Source organism: Podarcis melisellensis (genome assembly GCF_964234715.1).
Source record: "Podarcis melisellensis genome assembly, chromosome: 10".
NCBI classification, from domain to species: Eukaryota; Metazoa; Chordata; class Lepidosauria; order Squamata; family Lacertidae; genus Podarcis; species Podarcis melisellensis.
In genome coordinates, this window is record NC_138542.1 from 52,657,077 (window position 1) to 52,671,639 (window position 14,563).

Below are 14,563 nucleotides of genomic sequence, written 5' to 3' on the forward strand. Positions count from 1 at the left end.
TCCCCGCGACAGGGTGAGCTCCCATTGCTCAGTCCTAGCTCCTGCCAACCTAGCAGTTCGAAAGCACGTCAAAGTACAAGTAGATAAATAGGTACCACTCTGGTGGGAAGGTAAACTTTGTTTCCATGTGCTGCTCTGGTTCACCAGAAGCAGCTTAGTCATGCTGGCCACATGACTCAGAAGCTGTACGCCGGCTCCCTCAGCCAATAAAGTGAGATGAGCGCCGCAAGCCCAGAATAGGTCACGACTGGACCTAATGGTCAGGGGTCCCTTTACCTTTACAAGCCAGGCCAGCAGACATTTCATTGATTTGGTCACCTGATCTTTACAATGAGCCCTCAGACAGGGTAATTTTCTTCTTTTCAATAAATTTGTGGTGCTGTACTTTGACTAGATTTATTTTCATTATCAGTTACGATAAAGGCTATTATTGACTACTCAAGGAATGCGGGTGGGGGGGCGCATTGCAGTTTCATGGATACAGGCACAGCCAGCCTGTAACTCAAGACATTTTGCTACCTAGGAGAAGGACAAGATGGTGCCCTGCCCCCATTCCACATATAGGAGCTGGACTGAATATTGACTTCTGCAATGGGAATGAGCCAGTGTCCTCTGTCACACCTGAGGGCAACAGGTTAGTTGGCTGGATGTAGAGCAGACTATGGGGTCCACACAGCTCGGTCTTTCAACAGACAGTAACAGATGATGTGGCTACCACAATTATTATGCCACACAAACAGCATACGCCACCTGAGGCAGTTATCTCACTCAACCTAATGGCAGAGCTGGCCCATAGTCTAAAAAAGAAAGATAAGAAGAAGAAGAAGAAGAAGAAGAAGAAGAAGAAGAAGAAGAAGAAGAAGAAGAAGAAGAAGAAGAAGAAGAAGAAGAAGCCTTAGCCACCCATAGTTCAAAACCCTCAAGGTTTATGGTCCCTCTGTCAAGTTCATCTCTTTCAGTTTTACAAATTATGAGTTCAAATGTTCTTTCTTTCCCTCATTACGTCTCCCTGGCAGATTTTTCATTCACTGAAACAGACTTTTTGTTATTCTGACAAATCTCCCACACAGCCCTGACAATTCCCCAATATCTTTTTTCTCCAGGCCTTTTCTCGTCACTTCTCATCCTAGTCTCTTGCTATTCTCAGAACAGCTGCCATTTTTACTAATATATTGGAGAGTCAGTGTGGTACAGTGGTTAAAGTAGTAGACCAGGAATGAGGAGGTCCAGGTTCAAATCCCCAGTAAACCTCATGAGGTGAATTTATGCCAGTTGCTGTCTCTCTGCCTAAGCAACCTCACAGTGGTGTTGTGAAGTTAAAATTGGTGGGGAAACTTGTGTAAACACATAGAGATAAAAACTAAAACTTCCCCATTAATAAATCCCATGGGGCATTTGTAGACTGTTCAGAGGATTGCTCTAGGAAAAATTACATGATTCCCTTTATTTCCAATGTCCATGCATGTTTTGTTGCTTATGTAGCAAAAATGGCACTATCCACCAGAGGAAGAAATCAAGAAGTTTGGAGAACCCCAAGATTTGCTGAAGGACAAAAAGATTGGTGGGGGAGATCTCCAAACTGGTCCCACTGTTCATTGACCATGGAAAGTTGGCTGAATTTTGGGAGGGGGTGAAAAGGCATCTTATGGAGGGAGGCATGGCTGGCAGACTGGAATAATGAACAGGAGCAGTCCATACTGCCATATCTTGTTGCAAATCCAGTTATGACTAATTCCAAACTGGTTTGTCCGTAAGTACATGCACACAGAACAATTTCAATTTTCCTGTGGTCAACAAATGTCCATGGACTGTGGACTATTTAAGTACATATTTGCCTCCTTGCCATGCTTTTCTGCGGTCTTTGTGACAAAGATGAGTCATCGGCGTTAATAGGACCAGGCTAGAAAAAGTGGCCATATATTTTAAAAGCAAAATATGTTAATGCTGCCTTGGCTCCCAAAGTTGAACATGATGAGGTCTAATGTAGATTACCAAGTAGCATGTTAGCAACCCTTCCGTTTTTATGTAGCTCTTAAAGAGCTGCGGTTGGAAAGAGTCACCATGCACACGTCTGTGATACTCATTATCCCAACGTTGGCCATTAATCGGTCCTGCCATATGGCATCAATAAGGCAATCCTCCTGTACACTCTAAAATATCTACGTGTCAGTTATTCCTGACCAAAACAATATTGTTATTCTTTGGCACAAATCCTTACCAATTAGCTACCTTTGAGAAGCTGGCCAGATCTTTGTTACTTGGCAAACCAAAGCCATCTCAAAGGTATATAGGCTATAATGAGAGCCAGGATATTATTATTATTTTTTGCTAAAATATTAAGAGTAATATTTCTAGCATCCCTGACCTCCACCTCTTGCATATTGATATTGTATGTTATGTACATCTGTTCATTATCTGGCCATTTCAACAGCCATCAATCATTCCGCTGACATGGAGGGAAGCAGCAGTGATGCACAGTATTTTCTTCGCTGGTGCTGCATTGTGACAAGGTGGGTATCTCAATGCACCTCTGGATGTAATAAAACTCACAGTTTAAAGGACATTAAAAAATAGAGAAATATTTACTTCAAAGTATGCTCACTACACTACTCAATTAATATGTGTCCATCTGATCCCTATGGGCAGAAATTATTCTAGGGTGGAGATGGTGCTGGGGGCAAAATGTCCTCTGATAGGATCTCTCCTCTGTTGGTGACTCCTGGAAGCTGTTAGGGCTCCGGTAGCAGCCCAAAGATGCCAGATGTCCACATGCTGTCCATGCACTAATTTCCCACATGTCTGATCTGCAAATACAGAATCTTATCATCCAAGCCACTCTGCAGTCTAAACTGTGGCCCAACCAACTTTCTTCTTCTGAGAAACAAATCACAGACCTGGAATAGGTCTTGTAGGCCATCTGGTCCAGTGGAGGAAACCAGAGCTAAGGCAACCCAACTTGTATCTGCAACTGCAGATGCCACAATAGCCTGCCACCATTTTAGCATCCTGCGGAACAGCAGCAGCAGCAGCAGCAGCAGCAGCAGGAAAAGAGACCTGTGAGAATTCAAAGATATTTTCATGAACAAGGCATGTGCCAGATGCAGTGGCATAGCGTGCATTGGCAGTACCCGGGGCAAGGCAAGGGTTGCACCTCCTAACCTCCTTGCAGACATTGCATGGGAGGCAACAAGTGGTCTTCACTGCACCCCTGCTGTACCTGCTCCTCATGGAGAGCCACCGCATTCTCCCTCTCAGCTTAGTGAACTCCCAGCAGATGCAGTGGCTGCTGCTCCTTGGTGGGCTGGGTGACGTCCCAGAAGCGCTGGAGATTTAGCAGGTCTAGGAGGATGGCAGTAGAGAACAGGCTCAGGCACCAAGTGCAGCCCTTCCCTGCCCACCTCTCTTTGGTCGTGCAGCACAAAGGTGGGCACCAACAGGTTCTGGGTGAGCGGGCAGCTTTCCTCTCTATGTTCCCACTGCGGGGCACCTGCTTCGCCCAAGGACACATGCTGGGAGGGAGGCATCAGGGAAGGACCAGGAAATGTCCAGGAACTGGCTGGTGGGAATTCCACCAAGGGTGGGCTTCTCTTCACCACCCACAAGAAGGAGGTGCTGCCGCAGCCCTGAAGACCTAGCCTGGGCCTGGCTTGCCTACCTGTGGCTCCAAAAAGTGGCAGCCACACAGCCTTGGCGAGGGAGCCTGTTGTGGGCATGCTGGGTTGTGCCCCCTCAGAATTCTGCACCCGGGACCACAACCCCCCCTCAGCCCCCCCCCACTATGCCACTTGCCTGATGCGCAAAGAGAGAGTTTCCAGTCATCACTGCTGTCTCGTGAGAAATGCTTCTTATATACAGTGGTACCTTGACTGACGAACTTAATCCGTACCGGAAGTCCGTTCTTAAACCAAAGCCGTTCTTAAACCAAGGCGTGCTTTCCCATAGCAGCAGGGGACTCGATTTACAAATGGAACACACTCAACAGGAAGGGAAACATGTTCTTATTCCAAAGCAAAGTTCACAAACCAAAACACCTACTTCCGGGTTTGCAGCGTTCTTAATCCAAGTTGTTCATAAACTAAGCTGTTCTTAAACCAAGGTACCACAGTACAAAGAAACATAGACAGCTGCCTTTGTTCTGAGTCAGATAATTGAACCTCAGCATTGTTTAAACTGACTGGCAGCATCTCTCCAAGGTTTCAGGTAAGGAGATGTTGCCAGTCCCAGCTGGAGATGTCAGAGTTAGAACCAGGGTTGTAGCGCCTGCAGAATTATATCTCTGCACTCAAGCCCTGGCCCTTCTCTTAAATTTAATTCAACTGAGGCCGGTAAGACTGAACTCAACAGAACTAGCTTTTCAAGCTAGCCTGCTAGAAAAAAAAATCTATCAAGCCTAAATCTTCACATGGGTAATCAGCATGTTAATTAAGACTTTTATTGTGCATGGAGGTCTGTCAGGCAGTTCTGGAGCCAAGTCTGAAGAAGTCGTCTTAGGGCACTGAGCGCTTTGCCAAAAAAAGTGGGGGGGCGGGGGAGCAAACAAAACAAAAAACCTACCATGACCAAGAGTGTCATGACCACTTAGAAAACTTTCTTCAAGGATGAGAATTCTTCTGCTGGCAGCATGCTATCAGGAACATCTGGCCCAGTGCTATGTCACAGTTTCTTCTGTTTATTTTACAAACAGCCAGCCACTGCAACATTTTCGGGTTGTAGTAAATCTGAGATAGGAGACTAAGGAGCACAGAAGAAAACATCATCAAGTAGTAAAGTATAAATTAAGACCAGGGGGGGGGGATCAGAATGATGTGCATTGAAAAAGAGAGTATTTTATTTGCCACTGCAGCTGCAGATTTTCACATCTGAACCAGCTTGCCTCTGGCCTACATTGTCCACTTCCCTTCACGATTCTGGATAAAACAAAACCAATCTGTACTCAGAGGATACAACCACAGCTCACAGAGGGTAGAAATAAGAAGGATAAAAGGGGTCTCTTTAATTAGTGGGAGATGGTTGGGGGAAAGATGGGGTCAAGGAGAGTACAGACATTTGGGTTTGAGGAGTGCAAGGGCCAGCTAGCAATTGTGGGTCACAGAATATCTAGAAATGCAGTGGCTTAGAAGAGTGGACCCCTTCCATTTATGCAAGGCACTTCCAATGGGAATGACTTCTGATTTTTCAGGTTCCCCACTGCAGCCCGCCCATGCCCCATCCAATGCCACTCTAATAGGTTCTCCAACCTCAGGAGTGGCTTTTCAGAGGGTAGTAGTGAGAAGGACAAATTGTTGAAGCCCCATGCCATGAAGGCAACTCCACCTATGGGTTCTAAGCTAACGCATTTCAAGCAATACACAGAACCTGACCAGTGGTATGCATGAAAATAGGAGCTCACATGAAGATATATCACTCAGAACAATGCAAATTGCTGAATCAGCAGCTCACTGGCTTCATCAATCCCCTGTCCGTATGATTCAGATGCAAAACAGACAGAGCTAGATCTATCAGTGTGGAAGAAACTGAATCCTGAAACAACACTGCTTATTGCAATTGCCACTCCTGATATGATACTGAAATACAATGCAACAATCGATCACGTGCATTTTGAGTGCAAAGAACTTTGCAGTCCTTCTGTCATAACAAAACCTGTAAGTTAAGTCTTTGCTATGGACATTTTCAACGCAAGTTAAATACCGTGGTTTGCTCAAGGCCATACAGCAAAGCTGGAATTTAAATCTGGATCTCTTTAGTCCAACATGATCACCTACATGCCTCATTTCCCAGCGTTCTAGTCACCTTGGTGTTTCAGTAGCACCAGGTTGGTATGTGTCTGTCTTCAGTACATCTAATAAAAGAATTACTGTTGATTAGACTTTGAATGTCAAGTTTCCTTTGGAAGAAGTTGTGAAACTTAAGCAAGGGATAAATAAATGCAATTTCGCCCCTAGTTACTATAGGCCATTTAACTTTATGGTTTATCAAAAATCTGTTATTTAATGGGATGATTGGGTCTGTGTGTGGTTTCTACCTTTGGCTTTAGCCAATTTTCATAGTTTCTAAAAATTTACTGTAAGAGGTTATGGCTTGACAATGGGAGACCACTAAGGCTGCCAGCCTTGCCAAACTATGCTGAATTATAGTGGTTTTGTAGTATTGGGCTGTAAGCCACAGGGAACCAGAGGGCTATAGCGAGAGAAAATGCTTTTCTAGGCAGACCTTGTTCTTCTTCAAATACAGGATTCTAACTAGAGCTTATTACTACAGTTCATAATGGAAGATACTAGTATTTATTTGTACGAGTACCAAATCCGAGAAATGTGAAAAAGACAAGGTATGGGAGGCCTGCAATACAAGGTTGCTGTGTGGGCTGCTCCTGTTCAGCTTGCAAGCCCTTCCAGGATGCTCCAATCCATAATTCTCCTTTAACAGACAGTCAGTATTCCATGCACTATGAGCATGCATTATTTGCCCATTTAGGGAGGGGAGTCTCTTCTAAAGATTTTCTGTACTTCTGCAAACCTTGGGGTTCTCCTGAGCTTGCTGATCTGCTTGCATAGCACCATGTTGGCTGGATAAAGATTGGCACTTGCAAATGTGTTTGCTATTAGTACAGTGGTACCTCAGGCTACATACGCTTCAGGTTACATAGGCTTCAGGTTACAGACTCCGCTAACCCAGAAATAGTGCTTCAGGTTAAGAACTTTGCTTCAGGATCAGAACAGAAATCGTGCTCCAGCAGCGTGGCAGAAGCAGGAGGTCCCATTAGCTAAAGTGGTGCTTCAGGTTAAGAACAGTTTCAGGTTAAGAACGGACCTCCGGAACGAATTAAGTACTTAACCCGAGGTACCACTGTATATAATACGGGTTTGCATAGGCTCTGCATGTACCCCAAACTACAAGAAATGAGGTGACTTGGGGAAGGTTCTCACATTTCTGAGTTGGATGTTACCATTTAACAAGGTTAGTGAAATCAATTCCTGGGTTGCTCTGTGGGCCAACCATGTTTTCTTTTCCAGAGAAACAAAAGCAAGCTGACTAGGGAAATGTTCAGAGCACGAGAGGAGAGGGGGACCAAAGTTTCATGGCAAAGTTTTCGACCAGATTATTAGCCACTTTCAGTATAACTAATACAAATGCAGAATATATTAGCAACAGTAGCAATAATAAATAATACAATTTAAATAATGGTGGTGATGATGTTCAGTAGTAATGAAATGTTGAGTGTTACTTGGAAAATATAGACAAAAGTGGGAGGGAATGGTTAGCTAGAACCCCCAAGGGGACCTTTTAAGAGGTGAGGATGCTTTGCCATGTCTCATTGTGGGTCCAACTTGTAATATTTAAAGTAGAGTTTCCCAAACTTCGGTCTCCAGCTGTTGGACTATAACTCCCATCATCCCTAGCTAGCAGGACCAGCGGTCAGGGATGATGGGAATTGTAGTCCAAAAATGACTGGAGACCCAAGTTTGGGATACCCTGATCTAAAGCATAAGAAAAAAGGGTGCTGTGGCCACCAGAGGGCTCACAAATTTTCTAATAATTTTTGGCACGGCTTACATCACACATTCCCCGTATCGTAACACAGGCAAACAAGGCTACAACTATACCTGTAGAAGGCAAAGAGCAAAGCAGAAGTACACGGCAACAAACACACATATAGAGATGGAGAAAGATATTCTTTGGAAAAGGAGTATGGGGTTCCTATAAGCATCTACACAGGAAGTCCATAAAAAGTAGTCCTGATGCTGAACTATTCTTAAGATATAATGGGAGGAATTCAGCACCAAGCTCTTCTGATCACTCCATCTGTGCAAGCGTTCCTGCTTTCTGGATAGAACAACCCCTCCTCCTCCATCCATGCGCTGCTCTGGAGGTTCTTCTGACCCTCCAGAGTGGATGTCGGAGAGGCACATGGGCATGTGGTGGAAGGAGAGGAAGCAAATTTCTGTTGTGCTAGCAAGAGCCTTTGCAGTAACTAACACTAGCACGTCATATTGGTTGAATTCAGGCCACAATATTTTTTATTGATTATTATTTATCCCATTAACACCTACATACCATTCATCTTTTTCAAGTTCCAAACCAGGATGTGCATCTTCTGGGGCATGCTCTCAGGCAAGTCACGTGACCTGTGCCTCACTCTCCCCCCCCCCCAAGCACTTTTTGAGGGTGAGATCTCACATGCTTTTCTGAAGAGCGTGAGAGATCACGGCACTCAAAATGGCTGCTGCCATCTTGTGTGAGAAAAAAATGGGATGTCCCTTTTTCCCGGGGCACTTGGGGAAGTATGTTCCTGTAGATTGAGGAGTATAAAATATATCAAGTTTGACTGAATTGCTCCAGCAACAGTATGTTCCTAGGTGCTGTTCAGAAGTCACATACAGCACTGTCATCATTCAGTAGGTTTTAGGCCTCCAATTCTGAACAGCAAGGCACTGAGTTCTCACCTACACTGAGAGCACATTGTTGGTAACAAACACATAACAAGAGCCATGCTGGATCAGGCCAATGACCCTTCTAGTTCAGCATTTTGTTTCCACGGCAGCCAACCAGATGCCCTTTGGAAGCCGGCAAGCAGGACATGATGAGCACAGTAATTTAATTTCCCAATTGTTGACTCAGATAACATCTCCAAGGAAGTCAGGGGATTTTAAAAAGAGACACGGGATCCAAGAGAGAAGAGTAGAACAGGCTGAATGTGAGCAGGCATAAGAGACGCAGTGACTGGACACGGAGGCTAAGGATGTATCCTATTCTCTGCAGTAACCAAAAGATGCCTCTGGGAAAACCACAAGCAAACATGAGCACCTCTTCCTTGTTTTTCTGCAGCACCTGGGACCTGGAAGCATGCGCTTTCTGAACTTGAAGGACTCCATTAGATGACATAAAAAATAGTCACTGGTAGATGTGCCCTCCATAATTCCCATTTAAAGCCCGCTAAGGTTGCATAAAAGTAAAGGTAAAGGGACCCCTGACCATTAGGTCCAGTCGTGGCCAACTCTGGGGTTGCAGCGCTCATCTCGCTTTATTGGCTGAGGGAGCCGGCGTAAAGCCTCCGGGTCATGTGGCCAGCATGACTAAGCCGCTTCTGGCGAAACCAGAGCAGCACACGGAAACGCCATTTACCTTCCCGCTGGAGCAGTACCTATTTATCTACTTGCTCTTTGACGTACTTTCGAACTGCTAGGTTGGCAGGAATAGGGACCAAGCAACGGGAGCTCACTCCGTCACAGGGATTCAAACCGCCAACCTTCTGATCGGCAAGTCCTAGGCTCTGTGGTTTAACCCACAGCGCCACCCGCGTCCCTAAGGTTGCATACCTTATCCTAAATTTAAAGAATGTTTAAAGCACATGACATGACTTCAATGAAACATGGCCCCCACCCCAAAAATATTTGGGGCGCAAAAGGGCTTGTCCCCCTGGAGCTGGTGCCCCTGCTCCAAAGCACCAAAGCATTTAGGAGCACTAAAAATACAAGGTGCTTCACCTTCAAGGGAATGGTGGTCAAGTTCTGTTATGCACAATGGAACATCACAGAAAACACCATTTAAGTTACTCTGAATTAAGATTTCGTAACACCCCAAATCATTTGCAGAGAAAATTGTAGATCAAGCCAAAAGGCAGCGCATGGAGACCTGCCTTGACTGTTGCAAAGCAGCCCTAATTATTATTAGTCTAATTTCCATTATGAGGCTGCATAGGCACCGGCTCCTAGGGGCTGAGGCAGTCTCCCCCTCCCCCGTTTTTTGGGTTTTTTTAAAGGGCCAGGCCCCCTCCATGTTCAGAGGGTGTTTGGTTCCACCCACTGGCTCCTCGCAATGTCACACGCGCAATGTCAGGATGTCACTTTGGGCCCCCTCAATCAACTTGAGAACATGGTGCCTCTGTGAGGCTGGTTCCTGCATTTCACTCTCTATATCGTTTGAGTTATAAAATCCAAAGACAGCATTTCCAACAGTTTTAAGGAATCTGTTCAACTGGTGAAAGTTGCATTCCTGGCATAAGTCAGAAAGAGAAATACGATTTATCTGTGGGAAGCAGACAAGGGACTTCTTGGCCTCTCTTCTACTGAGTCATCTTTCTCTCTCCCCCCCCCCCCCGCCGCCGCCTTTCATACTGACAGTGGTTTCTAGGAAATGTGTAGACCTTCAAACATGAGTCAATAAATTGCTTATCAAATCTCACACAAGATCCTTTCAGACCACGATAAGATAAAAAGTGGATAATCTTGCCAAAGCCCAATGCTGCCTCTGTGGAAATGTGTAAACTGGCTACGGAACAAGTCAAGGTGTAGAGTCCTTGCTGAATGTATGCCCTTTCCTTCAGCCTAGCTCATTGGGGAAGGACTGTAGTGCAATGGAGTAAAAATGTATGACGCATTCATCTCCTGTCATGGGGTGGCCAAGTCGGGGCAATGCAGTTGGAGAATTGGCCAAGGACCCAGAGGAAAGCTCCAGCAGGATGTGGTGGCCTCTGATGGGAGTGGGGGAATCGGCTAGTGAGGATCCTGGATGGGGGCTGCCTCAAGAGCTATTCAGCAGTGGAACAGGCTCCCTCAGAAGGTGGTGGACTCTCCTTCATTGAAGGTTGGATGGCCATCTGTCATGTATGCTTTAGTTGAGATTCCTTTGTAGCAAGCAGTTGGACTAGAAGACCCTCAGAATCCCTTTCAACTCTACAACTTATCATTCAACCTGCTCTCTTGTCTCATCCGTACCTGGGTGTTCCATCACCTTCTCTATCCCTGCCTCCCTCTCCAAGCATGGCGGAGCCTCTCACTGATAAACCCACTCCTGCGCCCTCAGATACTGAGAGTAGCCCTGCCTGTTCAGAGGGAGAAGAAGGAGCAGACTGGGGGGAGGAGGTGTAGAGGCAACAGGGTTTAGTGGGCAGAAGGCAGTCCAGAATGAGAGGCAGAAGTGGTGGTTGAAGAGGAGTGGGGTTAAGAGGCAGAGATCAAGCAGACAGCTGAAGAAGCCAGGGAGTCTCCCCCCCCCCCCCTGCTGCATCCAACTGCCCTCCAAACCTGGTCTCTCAGAACACAAAGAGGAATGAAAAGGGTGGAGCAAAGAGAGACAAGAAGAAGGAGCCTCAGGTTGCTGGGGAAGGAGCGGGGGGGGGGGAGCCTTAGAGAATGGTGGGAAGGCAGAGCCATTCATTCCTCGCAACTGCCTCATTGGGGCAAGACCTACTGGGAAGAGTTGCTGAGATCACTAGGCGTGAGCTATTTGGTTTATATAAATAAAGAGTTAACATCACTAACATCTTGTGAGTTATTACTGGCTTGCTCCCGCCTCCCGCCTTGACAGCAGCACCTCCAGCAAAATCGTAGCCAGAGTTCTTTGCCATCATCTACCTAGGAATGGGGACGCGGGTGGTGCTGTGGGTAAAACCTCAGCGCCTAGGACTTGCCGATCGCATGGTCGGCAGTGCAAGTAGATAAATAGGGACCGCTTAACAGCGGGAAGGTAAACGGCGTTCCGTGTGCTGTGCTGGCTCGCCAGATGCAGCTTGTCACGCTGGCCACGTGACCCGGAAGTGTCTGCAGACAGCGCTGGCTCCCGGCCTATAGAGTGAGATGAGCGCACAACCCTAGAGTCTGGCAAAACTGGCCCGAACAGGCAGGGGTACCTACCTAGGAATGGGAGAAAAATTTGATTCAGTTTGCCTTTTAAGCAGAATCTATCAAATTCACCACACTTCAAAATTCACACTTACCCAAATTTTGTGATGCAGTTCTCAAACAAAGCGCCCCTTTTCCCAAGCACCTCTTCAACCCTCTATTACTATTTTTTTTTACAAACAGAATAAACAAAATCCCACGAGGCAGCCACTAAAAGAAATGGAAGTGCTCTTTGCTGTAGTCAGAGAGGATAGGAAATCGCAATAGCCTGTAAGGTAGGGCAGATTGTAATGTGATTTCATGTGATTTAATAAAAGTTAGAAAGCTTCCAATCAAGCACTCTATAACAGATCAGTCTGCAAACTTGTGATTTCAGAGTTAACGTTAGCAGGAGCTTGTTTTGATGGTGGGCTCAAGTGTGCATAGATGTATCCAGCTTCTCATTTCGTTCAGCTGAAAGGTAAACGACAGCTGATCTCTGGCTGTGTGTGAAGCCGGCTGAAACGTGACCATTCATACATTTCATTTCCCATTGCAGCTTCAGTTTCTTTGACTTCTTAAACTGTTTTTCCTCCTCCCCCTGCCCTTTGCTAATGTACATTCTTCTAAGGGTGGGGGGGAGAGAACATGCTCCAGTGCTCCAGTTTCAGAATGCAAAGGTATGATGTTATTTGTCACCATGCCCAAAAAAGTCCTTACTCAGTAACTTTGCCAGAAGAGGGAGAGGGAGAGAGAGAGAAGGCAAATGTTCCCCCAGCTGTTTCCTGTCTACAGTGTCTGTGTAATGTAGATAAATGTGAGGATTTTCTCTAAATCCCTCTTCTGTTTGCTAAATCTCACTGTCACTGCTAAAATCAGTGCAGATAGAGCCTGCGCAATGGAATAAAAGTCCTCAATATTGAAATGTGACATTGCTCTCAACATCTCACCTCTCTCTGGATTTCTTTTCTTCCCTTTTTTTCCCTCCCCCACCTCATTATTACTGCTAACCAATTCATTTCCAGAGTTTGCACTTAAGAAGCAATGGAAAAAATCAACAGTCTTTCAACACAATTATTTAAGTGCTGCTTTTGTGATTTCTTGAAGGTAAATCTTTCTTCCTATTTGATTTTTCTTTTTAAAGAAAATATTATGATTATATTGTGTGTAATCTGATTCTGCTTAGAAGAGTGTTATATGCACTTTTTTCAGTGTCATTATTTCTGTACTGGGAATTTTATTTCTAAACTGCTGAACAGACAGTTTTAGCAGAGCTGAAGAATGACTGCATGTGATGGTTGTTCTGAACACAGCTAGGTAACTGACGAGGTAAAGCTATTGCAGGTACTTAGGAATTCAGCTTGTGTTGGGGAAACTTTTTTGCAAAATTCTGGCTAGCTTGTCATATCTGAAATTTCTACTAACATCATTTTCTGTAGCTAGTGCTGCTAGCATGGAGCAAGAAATTTTAAAGTTTCTCTGCAGGTGCAAATGCTGACATTGTGATAGTCATTTGACAGCAGGTAGCTGGTTCACTTCTGTAAGACTGCTATATGCACAGAATTAACATTGAACGTACAGCTGTTTTCTGACAGTGTTGTACATTTACTTCTTTTTAATGCTTTCCTGTTAAGTCAACATTAAGTTTGTTTTTCCTTTTCTAAAACAGAAACCATGTACAGCTTTTGCTGGCTATGCAGATTGATGATAAGATTAAGTTATTCTGCATTAAGGAAAGTAGAGATATCTTCATGTCAAGCTTTATTTTGCACTCTGCAAAGAGGCTTTTGTCAGGCAAAGTTGGAGATGGAATTTTTATACCATATTACTAGTCATTGCTCCTTAAGAACATAAAAAGCTTTTAAGGTTAATTTTGGCTTCAGTAGATGCACTGACCTCTGTTTCTCTCAGCTGGCCTTCACTCAAGTTTCCATTCTCAGCAAGATTATATCCTTCAAGAACAATTTTTGTTTTGTTTTGTTTTTCCATTTGTAGCAGGATTTTGTACAGCTGACACAGTCTCTAAAGCAGTAGGTGCCAATTTAGTTTTGTTTTTTTAATTATCTAAGTAGGATTTATCCATTTCATTTTAAGATGGGGGAATTTTGTAACAGTAGAAGCAAACAGAATGCAATGCAAATCTTGCTGAATTCAGTAGCCACTGGAGAGTCAGAGTTACAACTCCACAACTATGTGCATCCTTTGCTCAGTTTACTGAAGAGTTGGAATTAAACTACTGAGGTTGTTTATATATATATATATATATATATATATATATATATATATATATATATATCCAATAGACTACAGATTCCAAATTGCTGTCATTTAGCCATGGTCTACTGAAATCAACTGAGCTATCCCAATTTATAAGTGAAGACAGCTTCTGCCAGTTTGGTGTGCATGACCTAAACATGCTAACAGAACCACATCTGACTAAGCTCTAAGGGACTTACTCCCTAGTGAGTCTAAGAAGGACTGCAGTTTCAGTCCAGAAGTTCTAAGAAGGGTAAAAGGCATCTTCAGAAAGAGATAAGCAATATATTGTATGGGTGCTTTCCCCAACATTCTGGGTTCTGCTAGACCCTTTCATATGAGCTAGAAGCATGGGGGTCTACCCCCAACTTTCCTTTACATTCTGCTGTCTGCACTGATTTTGCTAATCCCTTTCCATGGGAACTAGAGGCTGTGTGACTTGTGATTGTCGGTTGGGAAAACCATCCATATAGACCTCTTGTTTAAATCTTCCACTGCATTACTTTGATTGCATCCACTGTGTTAGGTTATTTCTCTATCACAAGATGTGTCTAGTAACAGATTGATGATTTGTGGTGCTGTCTTTGACAGTAGGGCAGTTTGCATGTGTATTTACTTAGCATAGACTGATACTTGGTTCTTGGGGCAGCCTGACAAGTTCGGAAACATACAAATGAATGCATTTTAATCTGTGGCATCCCTGCTGCCAC

At 44.6% G+C, this 14,563-nt stretch overlaps 1 protein-coding gene and 1 long non-coding RNA gene across 5 annotated transcripts in view; one reads left to right on the forward strand and one right to left on the reverse strand.

Moving 5' to 3' along the window:
- Positions 1-2,602: 2,602 nt before the first annotated feature.
- The window catches only part of LOC309379363, a 30,987-nt gene continuing 19,026 nt past the window's right edge, over positions 2,603-14,563 (reverse strand). The window contains exons 4-6 of the long non-coding RNA XR_014172449.1: positions 4,555-4,718; positions 3,218-3,339; positions 2,603-3,054 (exon numbers count right to left, since the gene is read on the reverse strand). This is a non-coding gene — a long non-coding RNA (uncharacterized lncRNA). The remainder of the gene's footprint in view (positions 3,055-3,217; positions 3,340-4,554; positions 4,719-14,563) is intronic.
- The window catches only part of IGF1 (insulin like growth factor 1), a 73,021-nt gene continuing 70,645 nt past the window's right edge, over positions 12,188-14,563 (forward strand). For 2 of the 4 annotated variants that reach the window (XM_081928471.1, XM_081928473.1), the window contains exon 1: positions 12,386-12,704. In XM_081928471.1, the coding sequence (XP_081784597.1) occupies positions 12,642-12,704 (63 nt within the window). In that variant the 5' untranslated portion in view covers positions 12,386-12,641. Of the gene's footprint in view, positions 12,278-12,382; positions 12,705-14,563 lie in introns of those variants that run through there. The other 2 variants (XM_081928472.1, XM_081928470.1) reach the window with 2 other exon arrangements.